We start from the raw sequence: 26,586 nt of genomic DNA, 5'->3' as shown, positions 1-26,586 counted from the left end.
CACAAAGTCAGATCAAGCACCTGGGCTATGAGCCAGTAAAGTCATTTATTTTTTCTGTAGACTTCTCTTGCATTCCTGAAGCTAAATTAAACCTCTGTGGAATTACAGCGATTCATCTCGGTGCACTTTAAATACCACAGAGCGAGCGCTGCATCTCAGTGCATTGTGGTTTTGTCTCAAGATTGTCATCAGGGAACAGATATGTGAAATGTGTATTTCAAATGTAGTCTCCTCCTTCCATCGATATAATGCAATTTCAAATCCATGGTTGAGTCTTAACCCGGGGTTCTGGCATCCTTTTTTTTATTGTGTGTGTTGTTGCGTGTGGTACAAGAGTAGCACAATTACTGTGACACAAATAAACCTTTACGACGAATCACATAATGGCGAAAAATGCCGGCTTTCTTGCATTGTTGCCGTTGAGAGTAAAAGCAACAGTACAAATGCACACACCAGAAAAAAAAGAAAAAAAAACTTGAAAGATTCTCTGCCACGCCAATGTAGAGAATCACATTCACTTGTAACAGGGTCCCTCTGCCACACAATACATATTCATAAACATGATAACATGGTTAGCGTGGATGACACATCAACACATGACACACCCGCCGGGTTTATTTACATTTGTGTTTACATTTTCTGGTGCTTAATACAAAACATTTTTCTGTGTATCAATTTATCCATGTTTGTTGTTGTCCAAGACTACGACCCCACTGTGTGAGTACTGTATTGTTGTTTGGGAATTCCATTCTATTTGTATTGGTCCCAGCATTTACCAGCAGAACACGTGGAATAAAGGATGATGAATCCTAAATGTAGTTGTACGCTCACTACTTCATCCTGTAGTGCTGCATTTACTGCACGCACTGATGTCTTCCAATTGCATTAGTGCAAATACGTAATTAGGCATCGTTCAACTGTTATCACATTAATATTTTATTCATTATGAATACTGTAAAGACATCACAGAATCTGAAAGATAGATTCAAGACAAGCTACTAAAAATATCACATTGTTTTTTTTTTTTTTTGTTGTGAGACCTTTCAAGTGACGACAAATATTTTTTGTGTATTATGTACCGAGTATTCTATTTGGGCATAAGCCCCAAAATAGTCACTTTAGTTGGTTTTACATTCACAAATTGAAATACAATAGATCACAGCTTTTGTGAAACTTAAAAAAATAATAAAAATAGAGTGACTTTATTGACTTACTGTCTTGATGGGACATCAGCAGCCATCAAAACAATACAATGAACCAGTTCATCAAAGTTGAAATGATATGCGGATCAGTGTCAAAGTCTTTGATTTAATTCTGTCCTTCTGCTTACCATGTCAAAAAGTCGTACTCATCCTCTTTGTTTTTGATCTTACTAAAACAAACAGCGAAATAGTATTTACACTCTTTGTAATTTAACTTCTCTTTTTTTTTTTTACCGCATCCGAGCCTAATTACCTCCAGACCTGATCGACCAAGGAAACATTAAATAGATACAACCTGTCTGACAAAACAAAATCGTCCAGAAGATATCAAAAAGCCCCAATAAAATGCCGTAATCCAAATACATTTGTGAACGGTTGAGAAATAATTAATATGACATCTCTCAGTCTGAGAAGAGGAGCAAAGCCTAATGGGTTAGGACTCCAGCAAACCATAGTGAGAGGCGTTATTCACAAATGGATAAAATGTGACGCAGGGATGAACAGCCGCTCAACCAAAATTACCCCAAGAGCACAGTGAGGACTCATTTCGGAGGTCACAAAGGAACCCAAGACCGCATCTAAAATGCTGCAAGCCTCCCGCACCTCACTTAAGGTCGAATTCTGTCCTTTATCAAAAAAGCTTCAGGGAGAATGTACAGCCTTCATTTTCTGACCTCTAGCTTTGAATTCTGCTGCAGGAATACAATCCATAACATACTTGCAACCTGAAATGCTTTAAAAATAAAAAAGAAAGAAAAATAATAGGAATGGCCTTGTCGAATTCTGGACTTGTATCCGATCCTTAAAACTACCGTTCATGCGCTTGGGTCGCCATGTTGTTGAATTTAAGCAAATCTTTGTCTTGTACTGTTTTATGATCTGAACATTAAAATCTGGAAACTTCACAAAGAAGTAGGAATTTGAGAAGAGGGCAAATACTTTTTGACAGCACTACAGTTCTCCCTCTTAGATTATGGACAAGCATTTGACAAGGTCTTCTTGGATGACAATATTTCTCGGATTATTCAAAGTCCTACTTACATTCAGCAAAATATTTCCTGGAACATTTTATATGGATTTTACTCCGATCCTTATCGCTTGGTGGTTTCTTCTTTAGAACTAAATCCAATTTGCCTTAATTGCTTCCAGATACAATCAAGTAACGATTGCTTTATGGCAAACTGCACTCTGCTTGACCTAAATCTTGAACTTGTTTTCTCTCTAGGTCGATACAGTTAAAGAAAGACACAATTATCAAACAAAGTGAAGTCATGCACATCCCAAATTTTCAGTCTCGCTGATCCAGTCGCTACGTCAAACAATGTTGGCCAGTAATTTTACACAGACCACAAATCTTGATTGCTTAGCAACAGTACACCAACAGTAATGCTTTCAAAAATAATCACACTTGAACACAATGTTTTCTTTTTTAAACAACCATGGATGGTAGAAATATACAGCTTTCTTTTTGGGGTCATGGGTGGTGTAGAGGTTAACGCTGCAGACTTTCCATTGCGGCTCTCTAATTGATAGCTGGGCAGTCCGGGACCAAGGTCAGGTGGGATTGACTACACTCTCTCGCTGTCAGCGCTGAAGCATCCTTCAGGTGTTGAAAATAGATAGAGGAGCTCTCACTGTTCTTGTTGACATGTCTTGACTGATTCACTTCCTCCGTGTTATGTCGTTATTCACCGAAGAAAGCGAGCTGTATGCTACCAGCGAGTTCCAGCTCCGATATGATGGGAATCCCGAATGCCTTTTTGTTTTAAAATACTCTTCTCTTTGTAGGTCACACCTCGATGACCACAGTGTCCTTAGGATGTTTAGACTCATTTCCAAGGTGTGGTTTCTCAGTGCGTGTATGCCAAACCAGCACCTAGGGACAAAAAGCAATTGAATTACAAAAAAAATATATTATTATTGTTAGCCTTGTTTCAAAATTGAACAATAAAATAAAATTTCCCCTCAAATGTCTCAGCATGTTTGATAATGACAAAAAAGTAAGGAATAAATCAACTGTATTATTGTAAAAGTATTTAAGGAAATAAAATGTCATGGACTTGGCTCAATGCTGTTGATTCATCTTTGGCAGCAATTTAAAGCTTTTTGGGGAACTGATGCCACAAGCCAAAAAATCGGATTCATGCCCTGCATCAAAATTTGATAGACAGCCACAGTTACTCATGAAGATCTTGGGGTTGCTCTTTGGGCCACCGTTATTTTTGCAATTTAGTCAAAATATGACGGGAACCTGTTTAACAAGCCACAGTTATTTGCATATTGCAGTCACAGAAGAAAAAATAAGATACAGCCCTTAAAAATCTGGAGAACTCATAGCTGTCGAAGAGTGACAGATATTGACTCTCAAATTGCTTGCGGGTGCCGAATGAGAAACGTGAAGGTGCAAGGAAAGACGGAGTCAGTCAAAACTCCCGCTGCTACTCTGAAATCTTGGATTTTTGTTTTCATTCCAACTACATTCTGTTTGTTGTTTTCAGGCGATTGCCGTATTCATATTTTTTAATTTTGCTTCTTTGTGCAGGTCGATGCTCTGCAGTGTGGCACCTCACCAAACGTCTCAGAGCAAAAGCAACACATCGCTACAGCTCTTTTACACATTTTGCAGTCAGTGTCACAGCATATCGAGAAGAAAACGATGCAGCGCATGCAAACATTTATGCTTTCAACAAGAGTGCCAAGACTCATTTCATTAGCACCCCCCTCTTTTTTTTTTTTTTTATTATTCTCTGCCTGAAGCTAATTAGCCTATAATTCAGATGTGTGTGACATTTGTGGCTCCAGAGGAACATTTTGCTCTCTGAGACTCACAGGGGCGTTGATTTATAGCAGGCTGAAAATATTACAAGTGTGTGCATGTGGGCTTCTTCACTTGGAATATGTCACTTCCTGCCCACTGTGCCCCTAATTGGTCCACTTTGCATACTTAACGAGACTAATGCGGCATCCACCAAGAAGTGTGCCAGAGCTGTGGGGACTGAGAGTGTGTATGTACACAATGTATATGTGTGTATATTCCCACTTGCACTAATCATGCACTCGGAATTACCCTGGAATATCCAGCTCACATTTTGGTATCTCCGACATTTTCTCTGATGGCTTTGCATGATCTCTTATGTCACTCTTTACTTTTCTCTTCTTGCCTGCAGCGATTTCGAGTCAAAACACTTTACCTGGGTGTTTTATCGCCCTTAATAGCATACAGAGGGTGAAAAATGGGATATATATATGGAGTTCGGGAGGAACTTATTTCTCAGACATCTTTTGCCCCCCACCCCCTTCCTTTAAGACTAATAGCACCCTTGCAATAAACCTAATAAACAAATGGATCAAACAGCATGCAATCCAGGAGGAGAACCACTCAAGAAAGCAAAATCAGATCTGGTTGCCGCAGACACACTAAGCCGACAATAATAGAATAAAACACAATTTATCAAATGAAAAGACTAAAGGTCAATGCAAATGAAATAAACTAAAGTGTCATTTTTCAGTCTTATTTGAGGTGCATCCATTGATTTTCCACATCTTCTGTTCAAGGTCCATTCCCAGCATGCAGACTCCAGGCGACAAGTGCTTACAGAGAGCCAGACAACCATTCACAGTTACTGAATGAGAACTGAACTCATACAGCCTGCATCAAGGTCAGACAAGACCGGGACCACAACAGCATCAGTAAGGTCATTTTGAAACTTTCCACCTTCAATCAATCACTTCTTTATCTTGTCTACCTGTGTTCAGACTTTCACTTATTATAATCTCAAACACTAAGGAAAAGTGCTAATCCTGTCAAAATCTTTAATAAATCAACAGCGAGGCATCTCCAGGAATTTGTGATGAATTATATTAACTCATTCACTGTCATTGACGTATACAGACGTCAAAGTTGTATTTTATCTGGGCTGCCAGGGAACGTTTATATGCATCAATGGCAGTGAATGAGTGAAATGAGATTTTATTATGACTATTTCAACTGTATATATTCTATGACGCAAGTTTCAATTACGAGTTGAACATATAACATGAATCGCTTCATGAATCGAGGCTAACTTTCACAGCAGCAACTAAAGATCCGCAGCCAACTTTGGTGCAATGAAACTAGCCTTGGAGCATGGAAGCAAGCCATGATTGTTGCTCGTCCTAATAAACGAAATCTTTCCAACTGCAACAACTGCAGTGGGATTACATTACCATCGATTTTCTGCAAAGCTTTTATGTGTGCTACTACTCAAAGGTGCTGATGATCAAAAGAGATTTAACAGCAAAAAGTCAGTCTTCCTTCACTCAAACACAGCTAGAAATGACTCAAATGAATACACATCCTCTTGCTGAGCATTTGTATTGGAAAACTCTACACTCAGGTGGAGGACATCCTTTTTCTTGACACCCACTCGGAAAGGGGTGGCAAGCTAATGTTTTTCGCGGGCCGTATTGTAGTAATAGCTTCTTTCGGAGGGCCATTATGACTGTCAACTCAAATAAATGTATGAGCACCTCATATTATCTACAGTAAAAGCGACAAAACAAACTAACAAATAACTCGTTTTCAAATCAGATGAGTAAAAACTGGTCAAATATTAAAAAAAAAAAAAGAAGATATTATTAAAAGTGAAGACAATTTGCAATTCTAGTAATGACACACAAATTTGATGCACAATTTGTCTTCGCAGGCCACATAAAATGATGTGGCGGGCCGTATCTGGCCCCCGGGCTTTAAGTTTGACACCTGTGCACTAGGATAAAATGGAGGAAATCCAACAAGCTTTTTTTGTCAGTCTTTTTTAAACCTTAATGTCTATAATTCTAGCTTGAGTAATGAATGGATACTTTTGACACCTTTGTTTTTACCATTGACGTACATTAAGCTATGGCTACAGCTGCAACGCAATTGTACCAAGTGGAATGTCACCAAAAAAGTCCCTGATTCTGCGTTTTAGACGCTTGTACCAAACTACTCTGAGTAACACGGCCCATTTCGAGAGGAACACCCACGCATGTCTGACGTCAGCCCAATTAATGAACTGAGTGGTGTCATATTGTGACTGGAATGATCCTTCACTGAGTAATGATGTCACTTTGTGACATATATTTTCATTCTCAAATTAATCTCATAACTGCAGCCCTGCCATTGAAATGACTGATGATGTCACAGACTGTTAAAGGCCAGCATTCATATCAGCCCCATTAAAGGTAATGGGGCTGATAATCGTAGCGATAGTTTCAACACAGAGCTGTCAGCAGCAGCTGCAGCAGCAGTCGACTGGAAATGATGAGCCAGCAGGTCTGAATATTTATCCTCTTTCCTGTAGGAGACATTAACCAATAATCCTCCAGGGATATACTGCAGTGCCACACACACGTGCACACATACACTCCATAAGGAGAAGTAGTTTCAACTGTAGTCTTTTCATCGCCATATAAAATAAAACTAATATTTTTTTACACAGGACACAAAATGGAGCTGGCCTGTGGGTTTAAATGTTTCAACATTCTGGAAAGCACCCTTATATGATTCAATATTTAATGTGCCCCACATCGTGACGTCGCTGCCTGAACCTGAAAGCAACATTAAGTCAGGGCGGAGGGGCCAACCTTGGCCACGCAGCTATTCTATGGTTCATGCATACATTAAACTTACATTAATGCAAAACCAGTTCAAAAAGAATTCCATTATCACGTAATGGGAAAAGAGGAGATGTAAAGTATGCAAACAGAATCTGGAAGTGAGAAGAAGATGCCATTAGCACATGATTACTGTTTCAGTAAGAGTGAGAAATTAAAATGTGCTTCTCCTTTTGGTTGGCTACACAGTTATGATTTTAATTTGTGAAAATGATCTTTTATTAAATAAATAATGCTTAATACCTGGCGTGAAATAACCTGGAATATGTGATCATTTGATTACTAGTGCACTAGTGTTAGAGGAGGACGTCAATTAAGCTGAAATCCATCATGGACAACACCTCTTACCCCCTCCATGATATTGTGCGGTCCCTGAGCAGCTCCTTTAGCAGCAGACTATTACACCCACGGTGTAGGAAGGAACAATTCCGCAGGTCCTTCATTCTCTCTGTTGTCAGACTCTACAACATGCGTGGCATCTGATAAAATTGTTTCGTCTCTACTAGCGGCACTTGTCTTTGTCCTTGTCTGTTATATATCCTTTTTTGATATTTTGGCCCTTGTATTCTTGCACTTGTATGGGCTGCTGTGGCAAGTAAATTTCCCCGCTGTGGGATGAATAAAGTTCTATCATCATCATCAATTTCAAACTAATAATAGAATAATTGGGTTGTAGCAAGGAAAGTGCATTTTGGTCGGAATGTCATCTTCTGTTCAGTAACAAATGCCAACAGTGCCAAAACAACAGGGGGGTCGGCCGAATAAATATAACGTGTTTACCCTGGAAACACTGGACTGTAATACTTTTAGTTGATGATTCCCTTGAAATCGTGTAATAGAATCCATTTCTCAGCAGGTATTTGAAGGTACCTTAGTGACGGTTGTCAGAAGGATGAGTGGCTTCATAAAACCACGTGCCAAAAAGGGGTTGCAGTGATTTAAGATGAGCACCATCGATTTAAGCTGTCTAAGCACGGGACTACAATTGACTGCCTCACATAAAAGTGTTTCTAGTCTATTCAAGCTATGTACGTCTACGTTTAGAGCAGGCCACTGGCTTTATGCATGACTCATGCTGTCAATACAGTAGTGGGGAGAGAACAGCCATTGTGAGTTCAAGCAATTCTTTTTTTATCTCTCGATCTCTCTCACACACACAGTAAAACCTTAGGCATTGTGATTATCCTTGTGTTTGCATCAGTTTTATCCTGGCATGCTGGTTTCCTTCAACATTACAATAAAGGTTGATAGGTTATCGGATTGGTTGGTTGGTTGGTTGGTTGGTTGGTTGGTTGGTTGGTTGGTTGGTTGGTTGGTTGGTTGGTTGGTTGGTTGGTTGGTTGGTTGGTTGGTTGGTTGGTTGGTTGGCTGGTTGGTTGGTTCTTGGATGGATGGATGGATGGATGGATGGATGGATGGATGGATGGATGGATGGATGGATGGATGGATGGATGGATGGATGGATAGATGGATTGATGGTTGGTTGGTTGGTTGGTTGGTTGGTTGGTTGGTTGGTTGGTTGGTTGGTTGGTCGGTTGGTTCATGGATGGATGGATGGATGGATGGATGGATGGATGGATGGATGGATGGATGGATGGATGGATGGATGGATGGATGGATGGATGGATGGATGGATGGATGGATGGATGGACTGGTCACAATTGAGTGATAGGAATATGAGCGCATTTGAAGCTATTTGTGTTACACCACCTGCGCCACAACTTAGACCTGCTTCCTGCTGTTGAAACGTTTGGTCGACTTTCAGCCACCAAACTGTCAAGTGCACCGTGGATATGTAAAAGAAAACGACCTCAGACGAGTGAAATGCTTCAGTATCAAGCTACATTTATGGATTGGGTATATGTCAAATAGCATTGTTGTATTGCTGTAAAGACTTTCAGTGGTTCTGTCTCACTAACCCGAGTACAGTTGTTGGCCTTGGGTTCTAACTCTGCCACCTTGGTGATCTGCTTGAGGAAGTCGGTCTCTTGCATTCCGGGCTGGCTGCCGCGCCTCTTGAACTGCGCCCTTGGATTGGCCAGGATGACTTGAAGGTTCACAGCAAAACCTGTGGCAAACGAGAAAGGGGAGAGAGGGAGACAAGGTGCAACAAGGACAGAGGGGAGGCATGAAGAGGTTAGCCAGCATGCATTAAAAGCCTATTATGAAGCTATTATGATCACACCAGGTAATGATGATAGCACGCATTCATGTATCTAATGACTATGATATGGCTGATAAGAAATTAATTTAGCACAGGGGTATGCAATTCCTCAGCGGTAATTGCATTATGGAGATGGGACGCTTTGGAAAGCTTCATAAGACGGATGACAATGCAGAGATGAGCTTTTATAGAGCGTTATAATGGACTGTCTGCAATAAGATTTAATCAATCTAGTTAAAAGTTTATTAAAATTCATGTGTGTGGGGAGTACTGATTATTTGAGCTAAAGTATAAAGAATTCTAGTACAAAGCACTTTCTCATGAATGTTCAGCAAAATGTAGTGAACACCTTCATGTCTGCTGGAAAATGTCACAATCTACTCCACTAAATATTTTAATGATAATTATGAAATATTTCTAGGTAGTATTATGATACATAAAGCTGCTTTTTGTGCAGGAAGTAGGCTGAACACTGAAATAATGATTTTAAAATGGCAGCACCTGCCTCCTCCTTTTTTGCCAATTCAACGAATATTTGTGCTAGCCTCTGCTAGGATGACAATAGTATTCTCTCTGCCTTGGCCTGTAGTTAATCTGTGTTTGCCAGGGGTTTTATGAGCATATTAAGTCATTTTTATTGACACAAGTACTTAAAATTCAAGACCGGGGCCTCTAGTTATCTGACTGCCTCCAGTTGTTTTGAATATATAAAAATCTGTGATCGTCAGCCCTCAATGAAAGCGGATTAATGCGGCTAATTGGCCCAATGCTCGGTGAGATCAACTTGTTTATAACTCGTTTGTTGTTCGGGGAGTTGACACTTCTCCACAGAGTCATCTTCATGACTGCACATCTTCAAGCTTATTTTGCATTTAGTTGCTACTGGTGGTTAGTTTTGTAGTTTTAAGTATTGCGTCAACTGCAGTATGATGGAGTAGTTGTTTATATGTCCGCCTCACTATCTTGATTTTAAAGTTTTTTTTCCAGGTATTCTGCCTTATTTCCACATTTCGAAAAGATATACTGGGGTAATTGAAGAGGGGGAGGTTGTTAGTCTGTTCCCGGAGATTGGCAAAAAAAAATAATAACAATACCCAATGTCAGTAACCTATGTATGATTTGATGGCCATGGTGTCTGACATGTGCATAATTAAACGATGAAGGGCATGTAATAACTAATGTTAATCAAAGTAACATTTCCATTACGGTGATAATGACATGGACCCAAATGTCAACGTGACAAATGAAAGTGTGGGTGCACTTAATGGAACAGAATTGCTCACAGGGACCTCATCCTTTCAGAACTAGCTGCAGTCGTCATGCAAGGTCTAATCATAATGACTGAATATTTGTTTATGCAAATCGTTAGCGGCTAGCGCACCATGGCAATCAAGGTTATAGTTGGGGAATTCTCCTTGAGTAATTTAGCATCCTGACCATCTCTCATTTCCTTCTCCTCCTGTCTGAGCAGAATGTTGTTGACTGCAGCAATGTTGAATTAATGAAACGCAGCACTCGCAGAGAGCAGTCCTCTTGAGATATGTGTCAGCATGCATCTCACACAGAGAAACTGTGGCCGTGCACATACATCACCCCCCCATGAGTTAAGTTTTAAGCCAGGTCAGCTGCCTGCCCACAGTACATTCCGTTATTCCCCACACATATGCAAGAAACCCGTTTTGATTTTTTATGTTCAGTCATTTTAAAAACCCAGAATGGTCTGCATTATTTCATTTTTTTAGATAATATATATATTAACATAATTTATAATATAAATAATATATATATATACTAAATATAATATAATAAATTATAAATATATTTGTATGTGTATATATATATTTATACGTGTATATACATATATATATATTGTTGTGATGTAACCTTGTGCAGAGAGTCTCCCATCTCACTGCCTCGGGAGCAGCAGCATCTAACCGACAAGGTCACTCCGGGTTAAACACTTTCATGTCCTTCTCAGCGACCACTTCTCCGACAGCGAGCACCACTTGGGCAAAGTCCCCGCCATCTCAGCGCCAGCATGTTGTGTTTGTGTGTTTTGGTGTTTGCTATGTGTGCACAGGTGCACCTGTGCCCCGATTTGCAGAGATGCTACTCTGATGTGCGCTTAGACAATTGCACGCTTGTCAGTTCTCTGGAACGTGTACACAAGTCCGCTGGCATCAATTCATGTGTTGGCAGGTGTGTCACATTCTGAAAAGATTTGTGATGAAATTGAGTGCGCTATTGTGTGTCCCCGCTTTATACACACACACACACGCATGCACGAAATTGGTCGTGGCTCCTTTGTGTACAGCTCAATGAGGTCACATTGTAGATGCGCCGCTTTCGTGCAGTTAGAACAATGCAGCGCTGTCTAACTGTAAACTTTTCGAGCGAGCACTGGCACCCATTCAAGGGCTCACAGTCACCTCATTGTCACCCTATGAATAATCGTTCAAAAGTGAATCAAGTATGGTGACTGGTTCAGCACATCTTTTGTTGTTTGAGGACAAATTAATGCAAAAAATTGCTGGATTATGCTGCTACTGCTGTAAATGTAGCTACTGTGAAATGATTTAGTATAAGTAAAAATATGAGGATAATTATTGTGTTTGTATGTGTATTTATTACCCTTTTGTCAAATCCTTACTTTTTGCATTGTTGTTTTTCCACTTTAAGATGAAAAACAGCTTTCAGTTCCCTCTTGGGTTCTGCATCAGCATTGTGCACTCTGTAGGAATCCAGCGAGTTTGGCAAATTTGATGAAGAATGACTTTGTCTAGTCCACCTTCTGCTACAAATGGATTTTCGAAGTGGGTTAACATAACAAACAATTTGAGCCAGAAAATTGTTTCTTGATTTAAAAGATGCGAATTGGATGCAACAAAAGTAAGAGGGACATTTTTTTTTTCATTCTGCTGTATGTGAGAGTCTAAGAGGGAAATTAGGCAAAAGAGAAGAAGAGCGTGCTGGCAGTGCTTGTTGTGGTGGAGCAAGGCAGTAGATAGAAAAAGAGATGCTCACTCTTGTTATGAGGGTTTAATTAACAATAATCCCGGGGGCAGACAAGTGCATATTTGAGATAATGTGAGTGCATGTGTGGTCGGCCGCAGTGCATTTGGCAGTTTTGTGGACATATGTGTTTTGAAAGCATTCGTGCCATCAGCTCTAATTATGCTTTGGTTCCTGGTAATCAACATAAAGTAAATGTGTGGCTGAAATGTTTCTATGTAGGATAAAGTGCAGTAAAACCGCCAAGTCCATCTGCTCTGAGACTTGTTTTAATTCCATTCTGTTTGAATTTCAAACCATTTGCTTCCCATAAGAATCTTTAAATTGTCTGTGAGTTCATAAATACACACAGACAGTACATATTGTGATTATTTCTAGTGTGGACTCCTGAATTCTGACTATAAATGTAAGACGAACTGGCAGGTCACCATAGAAACAATTAAGACCTCATTACAAGCCAGAGCACCATCAAAATGATTTTGCTAAAATTAAATTAGAACATAATTTTTATCAGAAGATGAATATTAAAAAATACAAATTGTTTTGAATGAATTATGTCTTACCTGCCATGTCGGTGGCAAAGGTACGATCTGGTCTCCAGCCAGTGTACCAGCCCACAACTCTGCCCCCTGCCACTATTGGGCGCTCATATGTTCTGGCACCTACAAACGCCACTGGCCACACAGATACACGTCGAGTGTTCCGCATCTAGAAAAAAAATGGTCAGTGTAAGTCTTCAATCAGTTTTAACATAAGAACATAACAAATAATGACTTGGCATACAGTACTAATATATATATATATATATATATATTTATAATGTAAATATATATTATTATATATATTATTATATATTACATTTGGTCAGTCCATACAAAGCTCAGGCTCCCTTTATCTAACAAACTCACAGGTTGTAGCTCGTCCTACTGTGATTGTGTGTGTTTGTGTTATTCTATTTTCTAATTCTGGCCACCCACTGCTATTCGCTCACGCAAAACGCCACCAGGCAGGTCCTCATGACAAAACAACATAGTATGCACGCACATTCACACACACATGCACGCACACTAACACGCACGCATACACAAACGCACACGCAGGACTCACTTTGTGCTATCTTTTCTCTACAAGAACTGTGCCCCCCCTTGATGACTGGAAGACAGGATAATAAAATCATGCAAGACTCAAATGTTACAGTCAAGTGCTGTAATATTTGTTATTTTTAGTAGATCGAGAACATATGTCTGTGAATATTATATTATCTGTTTGTATGGGGTTCTAAACCCAAAACGTCAATGGTGTTTTCCATCGCGGAACAACACATGAGTCTTTTTGTCTTGTCCAGTTTAATCCCACGGATGAGAGTAACATTAATAGGTTGAACTAAATCTTTTTTCTGAAATGTTGGCTGAGATAATTAAGGAGCTCAGTTTGAATTTACCGCTTAATTTTTAGTTGCTCTATTCTGCTATTTGGCTCACCACTGTAACACCCGCGTCATGGTCGGACCCTCTGGTCCACTGCCTCTGAGCCACACAGATGGAAACTGCTTTGAAGCTCTTTCCCATTCTCACTGCCCCCTCCCTTGAGTTGAACCTTATCAGAATTAAACCTCCATCCCTGGTTTCTCCATAGCTGCTGCCTGGCCGGCCTCTCATAGGTCATTCTCAAAGCTCTTCCACCTTGTGGAATCAAGGATGAAAAGAAGGCTTGGAAAGAGAAGAGAGGCTGACACTCATCCTGGAGCATGCTTGTTGTTTGGCTTAATGTTGAAGTCCTGGTTTGACTGCTGATGAGACACTACTTTGAATGCATTATCTCAAAGCACAGTCGAGTTGGACACTTTATTTCCACTGGAGTTCAGCAACATGCTCAAAAGTGAAGGCTGAGCTTCATATATTCAGAATACAAACGTTTGTCAGGCATAGCACTGCATGTGACTCCTTTGACTTCCGAGGTTCCTGTTTTTTTGAATTCCTGTATTACGTTTTCTCTGTTGGTGTTCAAAGAATAATGTAACATTTTAAATGTGCTCCTTATACTATGTATCCAGTAAGTGCCACAAAGGCTCCCCACTGTTTATCTGAAAAATTCATTATGTTGCTCTTGAGGCTGCATTTTCTACCGTCAAGTAAAAAAAATCCTGGCTCTCATGGACAGTCATTCATTACTTTTCTGTTCCGCTTGTCCTTATTAGGGTTGCTATAGTGAACTGGCGCTTATCCAAACTGATGAAGCTGGGTACTCACTGGACCGGGTCGCCAGTCAGCCGCAGGGCACATATAGACAAACAACCATTCAATGGATGGATGGATACATTTGTAGACAACATTTGGCGTTGAAAGTTGTGATGGCTTTGCTGATTTTTATTCTAATGCTGTCGGGCACACTCCGGTTTAAGTATTTCAACCACAGATACCTCAAAGAAATTGAGATTTGGGAAAAAAAGTCACTTCTCTCCACCTGTGAGAATAAAAACAACACACTTTCTTGTATAAAGCTCCTTTTTTTTTTATGTTCAGTAGTCACATGTCAAGAGGAAAGCATGAAATATTCATGTGAAACTTCTCCCTTGATATCTTTTGTTTACTCTGCTCCACTTTGAATTTAATGATGTGTTATGAGGTCACAGTATTTACTTGTTGCAGCTCATACATCCTGCAGTTAGGGATTTCGGACTCAAAACGGCGAGTGACCCGAAACAATTAGTTATGAAGTCCTCTGCAGTGTCATAGCACATACATGCTTTACACATCCCTACAGTCTCGTAAAGGTGACATTACTTAGCAAAATGGAAGGATGGTTGAAAGTACTTCAGCAGATGGTGAATTATTTTTCAGTCAGGCAACAGCTTTACACACACTACCATCTGTACATTATTGCCGTCACAGGGATATTTTACAACACAAACTTCAAGTTAAGCCTGGATTTATACAAATAGGTTTAGCTGAGCATATACTTCATGCTGTTATACAGCCTGGCTTGTTTAATAGGAAATTCAGCCAATGGAATTAAATCATGCCGATAATGGAGATATAGTGAGACGCTGACAAAACTTGTCAAAAAATAGGTTTGTAATTGGGACGACATTGAGATAGAAATGACATGCTACGCTATCCAAATGAGCAGTGAAGCAACGTAATAACACCCAAGCAAACTTTTTGCGAGGAATTTAATCCCCCAAAACAGTCTGTATACATTTGAAAGTTATCAAAAATACAATGCTCAGTTTGAAACACGATTCATGCTACGATAAAAATCACTTAACGACCTCCCATCTGTGTTTGGAAACCAAGCACTTTACATAAGGTGATTTTTAATCTATAATGGCGTGTATACGGCTCTAATAATGTTTGAGTAGACCGTTAACTATTACTGTGTCATAAATGCTGCTGAAATATTGCACGGAGCATTTCTGTTATTAAATTGTTCCCAGAAATGAAGTGACGGGGAAAATAAGTGAAGGAAAAGGAGAATCTAAAAATTCCCCCTCCTGTAATTCAATTTTCAGAATAAATTATACTTTGTTTTTGAACATGCTTTCACAAATGGATTGGAAGATAGTGTCAACTGTCAAAAAATGAATTCATTTTCTTCATATCGCCGTGAAAATAGGATTTTTTTCTAATCAGCATCACATAAATCAATGTTTGATTTGTTTATGATGTATGTAACTAGTTTCATTTGATGTGTGTTAGCAACTATTTTCCTCTGAGAAAAAGTAATGGTGAAATACCTTCTTTCCGTCTTTCTGTCTGATTTACAGAAAAAAATATTTCATTGAATATCTCTCTGTAAAGGACTCAGACTGAAATGGAGACTCTTATTTGTTCAGCTCAATAAGGCTACGCTGAGCACAAATGAAAAGATAAAAAATGATATATTTTGGTAAAGTTCCAGCTGAGCCACTGAATACAAACTCAGTTTTGTCATTTTTAAATTAAATGGAGGAATCATTTGAGAAAATGCTCATCGGTGGTCTAATTTAAGGCTTGGTTCCAATTATGTTAATTTTGTTTTAGGGGGCATTATTTTGTTGCTCTGGGTATTTCCCATTTCCAAGATGACCACAGCTATGATATATCATATCAGATATATAGTCGGCAAGTGTCAGGAAAACCCTAACCCTATTTCCAGCTATAAGGCGATGAACTGCATTTAAAATTTTAGTCTTTGCGGAAATAAAATCCAGTCTACCCAGTTCACCGTTACCACTGTGTGATGTGTTCTTGAATTATACAACTATTAACTCATTCACTGCCAACACAGTTATTATCTATGGCACCGAATGAATTAAATATAGTTTGGATAATTATGTCTGGAAATTTATATGGAAGGTTTCAACAGAGGGAAAGTAAATGTTTTATGATAAAATATTTGAAATTCAGTTGCTATTGAAGAGCTAATAGGGGACGTTAGTTTAATCACTCATTATATTTCCAATATTATAACAGAAAAGGGTGAATGAAATGACTCAACCTTCACGACCACTCGGTCCACTTGCACTTTTGAGAGCTGACCACAGCCTCGCCTCTCTGATCTGTATTTTAACATCACAGATGAATATGTGCTGGCTTCTGCCACATATCAATTTAGTTTTTACAGCCGGGAGCCTACGGCAGACAATACCATGATGTGTCAATTCTCAGTAGCTCCTATCTCATTATCACTTCACCCAAGGGCAACTGCTGCCCGCCAATAACAAATCATTCATCTTTCCCGCACATTAAATGACAAACAGCGAGTCGTGACAAATGACACCGACTCAGTCAGTCAACATGTGACGCACGGATAAACAAAAAAAAGGTGCGGAATCGTGTTTATTGGACCTGCGACGTCTCAGAGCAATTCAAGTCCACCGGATAATCAAATCTGACTTCGCACCAGCAAACAAATACTGTAGCTAAGGAATGAATTGTGCATACGCTCAATAATATCATCTATAAAATCAATTCCATCAATTCCAACCTCCGACCCTGAAGAAAGAGCCTTCGGTGTGTGAATGTTGGGATTTGATTTTAATCATGTGTATTTTTATCTTTGTGTTATTAATATGCATGAAAGAGGCAGTCAGAGGAAAAAGTGAGCGAGGAGAAAATGAATGAATCGAATTAAGTGGGGCTGGGGATGAGCTATGAAAGTGGAATGCAATGGTGCATTATATGTGTGAAGGTTGAATGCTTGGTGGGTTTAAACAAAATAGATGAAGGTGCTTTCATACTGTGTGCACCTACTGTGCTTGCTTCATAAAGTGCAAGCTCTATTTAAAATATGATTGTGTGAGGAAATCTTCCCTTTCTGAATAAAGGGAAGACTTTTTTTTTTTAAATGAATTGCAATGACCCCAAGTATCTGTTATTAGTTGTATGGTGTTCATGGGACTGAATTGCTGAATCTCTCATTTGCATTTGAACAATGATGAATGTGGAATAACAGCAGTTTTGAGATAGCTGCTTTTCTGCAGCATTCCTGCTGCATGCCCTTTTTTTTTCCACCGTTCTCTAGAAACTAGAGCGATGGAAAGTAAATGTTATGCTGATAATCCAGCAGTAGCGGTAGCGGCCATGGCAAATTGATGTCAGGGACAGCGAGAACATTTTGGCAGCTCATTCTGTGTGCCAACCTTGTGATGCAGCACATCAGCATCGCAGTTGAAGATTGTATGCTGGCTCCACCATTATTTAGGGCAAAAGACAGACGTCACCCTAAACCAGTTACATAATATTGTACTTCTATATTATTTTTATTTAACCAGGAATGTCTCAATCAAATTCAAAAGCATCTTTCTCATCAGGGTCAATTGGATCTCAGCAACTTAAAGAAAGTGGTTGTAATTCAACCTAAGCTTCTACGGAACTGATGCAAAACACCTTTTCACATTTACAATGGGATTTAAAAGCGTTGCGCCTTTCTGTCACCATCTCCTCTTCTCCATTCTTAACAAGGAATGAATTCAGACAGCAAGGTCGGTCTCCTTTCCGCTTCTCTCCTCCGACATTACAACCCCCTCTTTCACTTCACCCACGACACTATGTAATTATGATAACTGCTCATAGGGACTTTAGAAAAATTGAATTTGTCATATCCCTCCGGTTCCTTGATCCAACCACTTCCTCTTTGTGTCTCATTTTAATCATACGAGAGCGGTCAAGGCTTGGAACTCCACAAAGGAAGGCTTGGAAAAGGATGTAGCAATACATAAACTTAATGATCAACAGCGACTGTAACAAAACAAGGCAACGAGCTAAAAAAAATCCATCAACTTTTTTGCACTTGTCTTGTTGAATTTGGCAGTAAAAACATCTGATTTGATCTGATTTGATGCAGGCAGTCAAATACTTGGAATGTGTTTTAAATAACCTTTATAATGGCCTTAAGGCATGGAATCTTCATTCTATAAACATCTCGGGTTCCATCTCTGCGTCATACCTGCACCCTAAAATAAGCGATGTATGCCGTGAAGCTGTCTGGGCTTAGTAGAATTAAATTATTTAAATAAAAAAAAAAGGTCTGACGAAAGTCTTGCCTAGATGACAGGCTTCCGCAGCTGCATCAAACGGTTCTGCTCTGCTGGCGTCAGCTGAAAGCCCCTTCGTTCCCACAGTCAGCTTTTCAGGAATGAGAAAGTGAGGTAGCTACAAGCTTGCACGTCTTTGCACCCAACAGAGACTCAAATGGCTAACAACAAATGGATGACTGGATTAGTAATTGCCGCTGTTATTCAAGATACTGTCATTTTGTGGTGAGCTGTCACGGCCACCGAGGCCTTCCCTGCTGTCAGAAGAACTTCTATTTACATTTATAAGGCATTTAATGCTGAGCCTAATGCAAATTGCCTTTCCACCTGATTTCTCTCCAGTCCGAGAGTGAGGAGCCTTGTTAAACATTTGCTACGTCCCAATGTTTTTTTCATCAGAGGGAAGAAGTGGTTGTTTCTAACACATTTAGCTGATTATTCTGCTGTGGTCTCTCAGGGCATAACGGACTGGGCAGTCTGTTTTGAGTGTAATCAACATCAAAGCAGTGACAGTTAGCAGTGAGATGGATTTTGGAAAACCTGGTGAGGAGGTTTTCAAAATACAGCAAAAGCGCAATTTTATGCCGACTTTGGGGTCCTGAATTTGGGAATTGCGTTAACCCCTGAAAGCGCGTTATGTGTAAAGAGGATGGGAGGTGCGTGGGTAAATATTGAAAGCTATAAGCTCTCTAAGAATTTATATGAAATGAATTTGTGATATTTAAAAAGGTGTGTGAATGCTGCCAAAATACGTGCTATGTGTGCAAAATCAATGCAATGCATTTGTGCAACATATCTTGTTTTAATAATGTAAATTACGGCTTGAGTATTTTTTTTTAAATCTTTTTAAATTTAAATTTGCATGACCTAAAGCATTGGAAATGATCCTTTATGACCCCTCAGACTTACATTACACAAACAAAAAACCAGGAGGTGTTTTTTTTTTTAATCCAGGTCCCATCTGACCAACACAATTGACTTTGTGTAAATTAGCAAAGAAAAAAAATCTACATTCATTTTTGTGTGTATTCATTAACATACTGATGGAATCAAGTTCATGTCAATTTGAGGGCTTATCCCTGTATTGATTCAATAGGTCCCATGTGGAGCAGGATTTGGACCCAGAAGCGAACAAAAGTTGAAAAGTAAAAGTCTTAACAAAGTATCAACAGAGAGCAGGGCTGGAGGCAGAAGACATGGAAGAATGACACTCTTGTGACATTCTCTCATAATATGCAAATACAAACAAGAGCTGCTTAAATGCATTTGATTTCTAAAACAAAGCTCCCTCTCTATTTATGTCATCATCCAGCCTTTAGCCTACAGTGGTTCGCTCCAGGTTTCCTCCCGCTGCATGACAGCCCATTGTCTTTCTATGACAGACCATTACTGGCACAGCAGTGCTGCTAATGAAATAGGAAGCAAGTGTGAGGGAGGACAGACTTCAATCAGAGAGAATAAAACAGATGCTCTTTTACAGAATTACGCTAGCACATTCAAGACGGAGCATAACCGACCCCAACAGGGCAATCCCTGCGAGGAAAGTTGTTTTTACCACAGTACGCTGCCAAAATGTAAGGGAAGCCTAAAAATAATAACAAAAACCAACAGAGCAAAATTGAACAAGGATAAGAATTTCTCATTCATTAGGTTTGTTGAGCATATTTGTTTTTTCAAAAAGTGATGAGTATGATTTAAAATGGTATAAATAGATTGCATATGCACATCCAAGTGCTGTATTATTCTAAGGCTAGTAACTTGGGCATGGTGGGGGTACAACAATAGGAGTTAAGCTCTTTAGTTACAGCATCATCACTCCAAGGATAAAGAACACCCAAAAAAAGAGATGTAAGTGCAGCAAAAGTCATTTGAAGGTATTCCCAAAATGGGACAAAGGGAGACCAAATTTGAATGTTGATGGGAGCCCTGATTTCCCCAGGGAGGCTGAAACCATTTTTCACCAGGGAAGCCTTTATTAAAGTCAGGTATTATGCTCGTAAATCTGCATGGCTGTGTGGCATTAGACCATATGGATATACATAAGAGGAAACCAGATTTGTGTGAATCCTGCCATGAAGATAAAATGAACACATAGGCTTGCTGCTTGCACTTTGGTTGGTCTTACCAGTTCATTCTAATCAGACCAACATACCTGCACTCAATCAAAAACATGACTTATTGTGATAATGATAAATGGGAGAAGATGGAGAACTATTTGTGTCACAGTGTGTGTTGGATTGGCCTTCATGTTCAAATCAGCTATCCATCTTTCACCCATGCAGTCAGCTGGGATGAATGCTCCAACTCAGCGAGAACCCCAATGAGGACAAACAAATGAAGTGTGTGATACAGTTGAAAGAAAGCTTTGTGTTAGGAAAGAACATGATGATGATTTTCTTGGTATGCAGCCATGTGTGGAATGGTTCGTGGGCGCTCCACAATTCGGCAGTGCAGACGCTCTTCCCAAAGTAGTGTTGGGTACACTCATCTGGAACCTTTGTGTTTTCTTATGCTGATTATAGATATTAATATGCAGTATTTCTAACACAAACCGTTCAAATGGAGGAATTATCACGCCTCAAGACTATTATCATAATAAAGCAACTCCGTTTTTTTTAATTTTTTTTATCCAGTGCTGAAAATGCAATAAGGGTCTGACCTCTTGAAACAGCTCCAGGCTGTAAGTGTTGTCGTCGTCCGCAAAGAAGACCACCCCTGCGTCCCGGCGTGTCCGGTGTTGCCGGAGCCACCCCAGGGCCAAATTTCTCTGCTCGGTGGCACGGGGCATACCGGCGCGCTTGAACCTGCGCGGTGTGAAGACGTGCAAGTGCGTATAAGGCACACCGCAGTGAGCCAAGAAGCGGCTCACCAGATCCGTGCGCACCGTGGAATCCTCCACCACAATCCAGTGGAATTGGGGAACCTGACGGAACGCGTGGGCCAATCGGGTCAGCTCGGCTTTCTGCACCGGTCGGGTGTAAGTGGGAGTTATGGCGTAAATGACCGGCAGGGCAGAATGGTTCTTGGAGCCACCGAGCTTGCCGCGCGGGACATCGATCGGAGTCCAGCTCGTTCTTTTGCTGTCCATATCGATCATGATGATGACTATTAGGACCCAAGGCAGCAGGATGAAGAATCGGCTGAAGAACACTGATTTCATGGCGAAGTTACCGAACGTGCGCTCTTCCACTCACTTCATTGCAAACTGCCGATTGCGACCCTCTCTCTCTCTTTTCTTTTCTTTTTTTCTATTATTATCCAAAGATCATGTTGATACTCGTTCTTTATGTGTCATGTTGAGATTCCAACATCCGCCGATCTCCTCTCTCCCGGGGGTCTTGTTACCCCGAAGTCACTCTGCTTCCCTCTCACAATGTGTTCCCAGTCGTCCTGTCCACTTCCAGCTGACTCTGACGAGAAGCCCACATGTCCAGAAGCCTTTGTCCGTCGATAGCAAGCCTCTAACGGGACGAAAATAATCCCAAGAAATCGGTCGTGCGCACCGCTCCCTCCCGTAGCCGAGAAGCATCACTTGGAGAGAACATGAGGATAATAAGGCAGGATGGGAGGAGCAGGTGCAATGGAGGAGGTGGGAGGCGGCACAGCAGGGAAAACCGAGAGAGAGAAAGAGAGAGGGAGGGAGGAAGGGACAGACAGACACAGCACGCTCCTGTTCCTCCAGATCGTTTAGAAATACAAATAAAATAAAAAAGATTGCAGAGCGACACCTCAGCTCAGCACCAAACTGTAAACCTTTAATGTTGACTTCACATACTTTTCTAACGTCTGCAAGTGCTAAACATTTGTTATGTAGCTGTAATGTTAAACAGTGGAGCTTTCCACACTTTTTTGATGTTTCTCACTCCAGCCAAGAAGCTAATCATTGATGGTTAATTATTCAACACTGATGAAGAGATTTGTCAAGAGGAAAACAAAGTGAAAGTACTGCGCCTTAACAGTTGGTTCACACTAGTGAATACAATCTTATATCCCGATATTGGTAATTTCATATCCCGGTGATGATGTATGTCCCACCCTATATAGTATCTTCTCCCTTTAAATCACATTGATGAATGTCAATTTTCCTTTATCGTTTCTATATTTGTGCATGAAACACATTTTTTAATACAGAAAACACATTCAAATAAATAGGTAAATAAATACATAATAAAATAAATAAATAAAAGCACAATTAGCCACTGATTAATGTCTACCATTTAAAAAAAATGGCATTATAACATTTAAGTTATGCCTACCTACCAGTAAAGGTGCTCTTAAGTGACCTATACTGAACCCACAACCTCTGTATTTTGAGACAGACGTGCTAACCAGTACACCACCATGGATAATTTAAAACCTATAATAACACTACAAACAATACAGACTTATAGTCCACAGCAAACTCATTGCATGCAAAGACACTTCACAAGAGGAAAACACCTTTTATTGGTTGGAATGGAATCAGAGTCAGAAAGGGAAAGTAACATTACTTTCGAGCATTGTACCCTGCAAATTATTGGATGTTACACTGTCCTTTGACAAAGTGGCTTTTGGAGACTAAAATCAATCCTATGCTTAGCGATTTGGATGAAACCCATTTAATGAGTTCACCAAGGGATAAATCACTTCTGAGACTGAAAGGATGACAGCAAATGGTTTAATAGGCTCCATTCCAATACTAAATTGTTAAGCTTGATCAACCTTGATGACGTCTTCCTCCATCTGTTCACACAATGTGCAGTTCAGAAATAAAAACCATCAAGCATAAGATACTTTGAAATAGCAGCACTTTGATTTAAAAGAGCTTATTATCAGCAGCTAACACATTTAACACTCCCCCGACAGCAAGGTGCGTGAAATACGTTTTGTTTGAATGTTCTGTCACAGGAATTCATCGACCAATACAGTTGGTTGCAACTACTCTGTAATATTGTAATTGTGTGTTTGAAAAAATAACAGATGATTTCAGCATGAGGTGGAACCAATGTTCAGAAATAATACCTTAATAAGCGGAATACATATAACAAAACCTCCTATGCCCAAATATGGTAAAATTCATTTTTTTCCACAAATGGAGACTAATGGTCCATGTCCGCCTCGTCTGTAATTTTTACGCAATTTCAGCCAATTTAAAGCAGTGAAAATAACTAGAAAACAAATGAACACTGCGTCGTCGCATAAAAGTTACTTATTATCATCAATTTACTCAAAGTAACATTTATGCTCATTGCTTCAGTTCTTCTAAATAATGCATCCGATAGCCACTGGCTTTTAGAACATATCTAAATGACATTTCATTCCACTCCAGACAAATTAAAATGATAATTTCATGGAGCCATCTCTGACTACCATTATGCATCTATGTAATTATATTAAGTACCTTGTCAACGTGCTGCATAATCATGTCAAATAATTTCAGTTATTTTTAACTGTACATTTGCATATGAAATTACTTATAACAAAATTATTGTCCTTTATTGTGTTCTTTGCAACAACTCGTTTGACTTGAGGAAAATAGGAACCAAAGTCAGTCCTGTTGGCAAACACTAATATAAAAGGGGGGTGGTTGCTTAATGGGTTTTTTAACAATATGCCTTCCAAGTCATTCTCTAGAATAAAAATGACAACTTCAATGTGTACATGGTTCGAGCAACAGCACTTACGTCCCTGCCTGCCCTCTCGCAGACTGACAATGGACATGATGTCACATAATTGCCAAAGCAGCGAGGCCAAATGAATAGCAATTGCAAGTCTCCGCTGCTGACAGTTCGTACCCTCAAGCCCACTGTTAAAGGTAATCCAGGTCGACTGGACTAGCGCTTGCTTGTTTCACTCAATACACCGTGCTGTCAATACAAGTGGCTGCATGGCAAAGATTCTCCACGCCAACGGTGGACTAAATTGGCTGATGTGGAGTCCTTCCACACTTGGAACTGGACAGTACCGTTCACAGCCTCTCTGAGGAAGGAACGCGTCTGATACATAACAATTCGGAACAATTTAAAGTGTTATTATTTTCTGTAATGTGAAAGACTGCACAGATGATGAGGGAAACGAGCCATCAATCATGAGTCTCCTCCCCCTTACCTTGGAGAGGAGCATGCATTCATGGAGCCATAGCAGCTGTGAATAGCTGACTGTCATCCCTTCAAAACATAACTGGCACAGTTTAAAGATGAAGGAAAACATGAAAGTGCAATTGCAACTGTCGCCTGTGGGAAAAGTGGAAGGGGCGGAGCCAACAATAAACGAATAAGGGTAAAAAGCACAAGAATGCATGAGAATATAAAGCATGTGGTGTTTAAACTGCGACAAGAAATACAGCTAAGTGGGGCACCCTGACATGATGTGCACATGAAAATGCAATTATATGATAACTCGCAGTATAATGCAATTCTGCTGGACAATTTGATTGTGCTCTAAAATGGCGATCCAGTCAGACCGCATTTGTCAACACCATTAGTAACAGAATACATTTCTTTCCAGCTCTTTCTTCGCTTGGGTGAGGGAGATCGACCGTTGTTTGATGACATGATTAGAAAGGTTAAGGAGTTAATTTCGACTGCTGCGCCGTTCATTTTGGTTTTATGAAGACCCTACCAAGAATGGGGCCTTCTGTTGTTGCTTTCATCTTAACTCATTCACTGCCAGCTTAGTACAAAGTGATGTTTGACGTCTATTCTTGTCAACGGCAGTGGAGGAGTTAAAGTCAATCCAAATATTTTCTTTGTACTAATATGTTCTGTCCAGCCCAACTAGTCAACACACAGTGTTCTGATTAATCTTTTGTTTGTGGAATATGAATTAAACCACTTGTTTTTGTTTTTTGTTTTGCCACTTGCTGTTAATTGAAAATCACAGTTGCCTCAACCAATCACGGCTCAGCATTTTTCTGAAGCTGATTTGACTGATTTGGAAGCTGGGACGTCAGCAGCTATCCTATACATGCTGATGATTCCTTTCCACTAGCTATTATTTTAGTTTTTGTGTATAAGTTATTTATCATGGTCGCCATTCACGCCTGTAGCGTTTAGTGTCTGTAAACAGGTCAATGTGGACAGCAGCTCCATCAGTTACACTGACATTTACCATTAGCCAGCCTGTCGTGCTGAGAGATTAGCTTCTTGTGCACTGCTACTTTAAAGCTCTGGGGAAGAGGAAAATGGGGATGAAATTCAACCAAATATATTTGGGTGTGACAGTCACCATTAATAACTGTCTGCAGTAAACGGACTCCGTCTATAGAGTGCTTTTCTAATAAAACACAACTCAAAAGGTCTTTACAAATTTATATTCAAGCACTGAGGGCAAACTGTCCTGCGATGATACAAGTCTACTTTTGTGCCAAGCGCAAGTCTAGTGCAAAGCACAGTCTAACTTTGCACATGGGTGGACTTTTCTTTTACTGGATAATTTCAGAGACTTTGCACAGGTAGAATTGGAGGACATTTGCGTCGTTGTGTGGCATTGTGGGATGGAACAAGCCGACTCCAGGCCAATACAACAATAAACTGAATAAATCACGATGGGTATTCAATCTGCTACTTTTGTGTGTGCTATCCAAGGCAAATTACTGATACGTTTTTTTTATGATCCCAATATAATTTTATTGGTCTTAAAAGGCATTGTGCTCTCAATCTCCTAACCTTGAAGAATCTTCAGTTCTAATGATGTTCTGATTACATAGAGCATGAACTCCTCACATTTGCGTATTCACGATGCAGGCCTGCTGAATGAGCTCATCACATGATTTGAGACAGAAAGACAAGGCACATTTAGTATTGTAGCATAAAAAATACAGATTTTCCAATGACCTACTCAATTAGTTGAATTTGGTTGCTGTTATGGGAAGAACATGGTCTCTGACACAAGTATGATATTGTTGTTCAGGGCTAGACAAAATAATGTGACAATTTTTTGGGTGTATATTTAAAATAGTCTCAATTATTTACTGCATGACTTTGTGGTATTATACGTTTTTGTTCACATTTAAAGTATATGTACAGAACAAGAATGTGTTTCTATTTTTTGAATTTTGTAAAAATGATGATTCA

The 26,586-nt window shown here is 39.8% G+C and overlaps 1 protein-coding gene across 1 annotated transcript; it reads right to left on the bottom strand.

Moving 5' to 3' along the window:
• Nucleotides 1-286: 286 nt before the first annotated feature.
• b3gat2 (beta-1,3-glucuronyltransferase 2 (glucuronosyltransferase S)) lies at nt 287-22,095 on the bottom strand. The gene is made up of 4 exons (XM_088384809.1): nt 21,192-22,095; nt 12,579-12,723; nt 8,759-8,907; nt 287-3,078 (listed from the first exon to the last, which is right to left on the bottom strand). The coding sequence occupies exons 1-4, from the start codon at nt 21,690-21,692 to the stop codon at nt 2,992-2,994; spliced, it is 882 nt and encodes a 293-aa protein (XP_088240935.1). The 5' UTR covers nt 21,693-22,095; the 3' UTR covers nt 287-2,991.
• Nucleotides 22,096-26,586: the final 4,491 nt, after the last annotated feature.

This window comes from Syngnathus floridae, chromosome 9 (genome assembly GCF_059516105.1).
Source record: "Syngnathus floridae isolate MCC-2025c chromosome 9, RoL_Sflo_1.0, whole genome shotgun sequence".
Taxonomy (NCBI): Eukaryota; Metazoa; Chordata; class Actinopteri; order Syngnathiformes; family Syngnathidae; genus Syngnathus; species Syngnathus floridae.
Note: the sequence above shows the minus strand (reverse complement) of the source record. Positions and strands in the feature narration are given on the sequence as shown.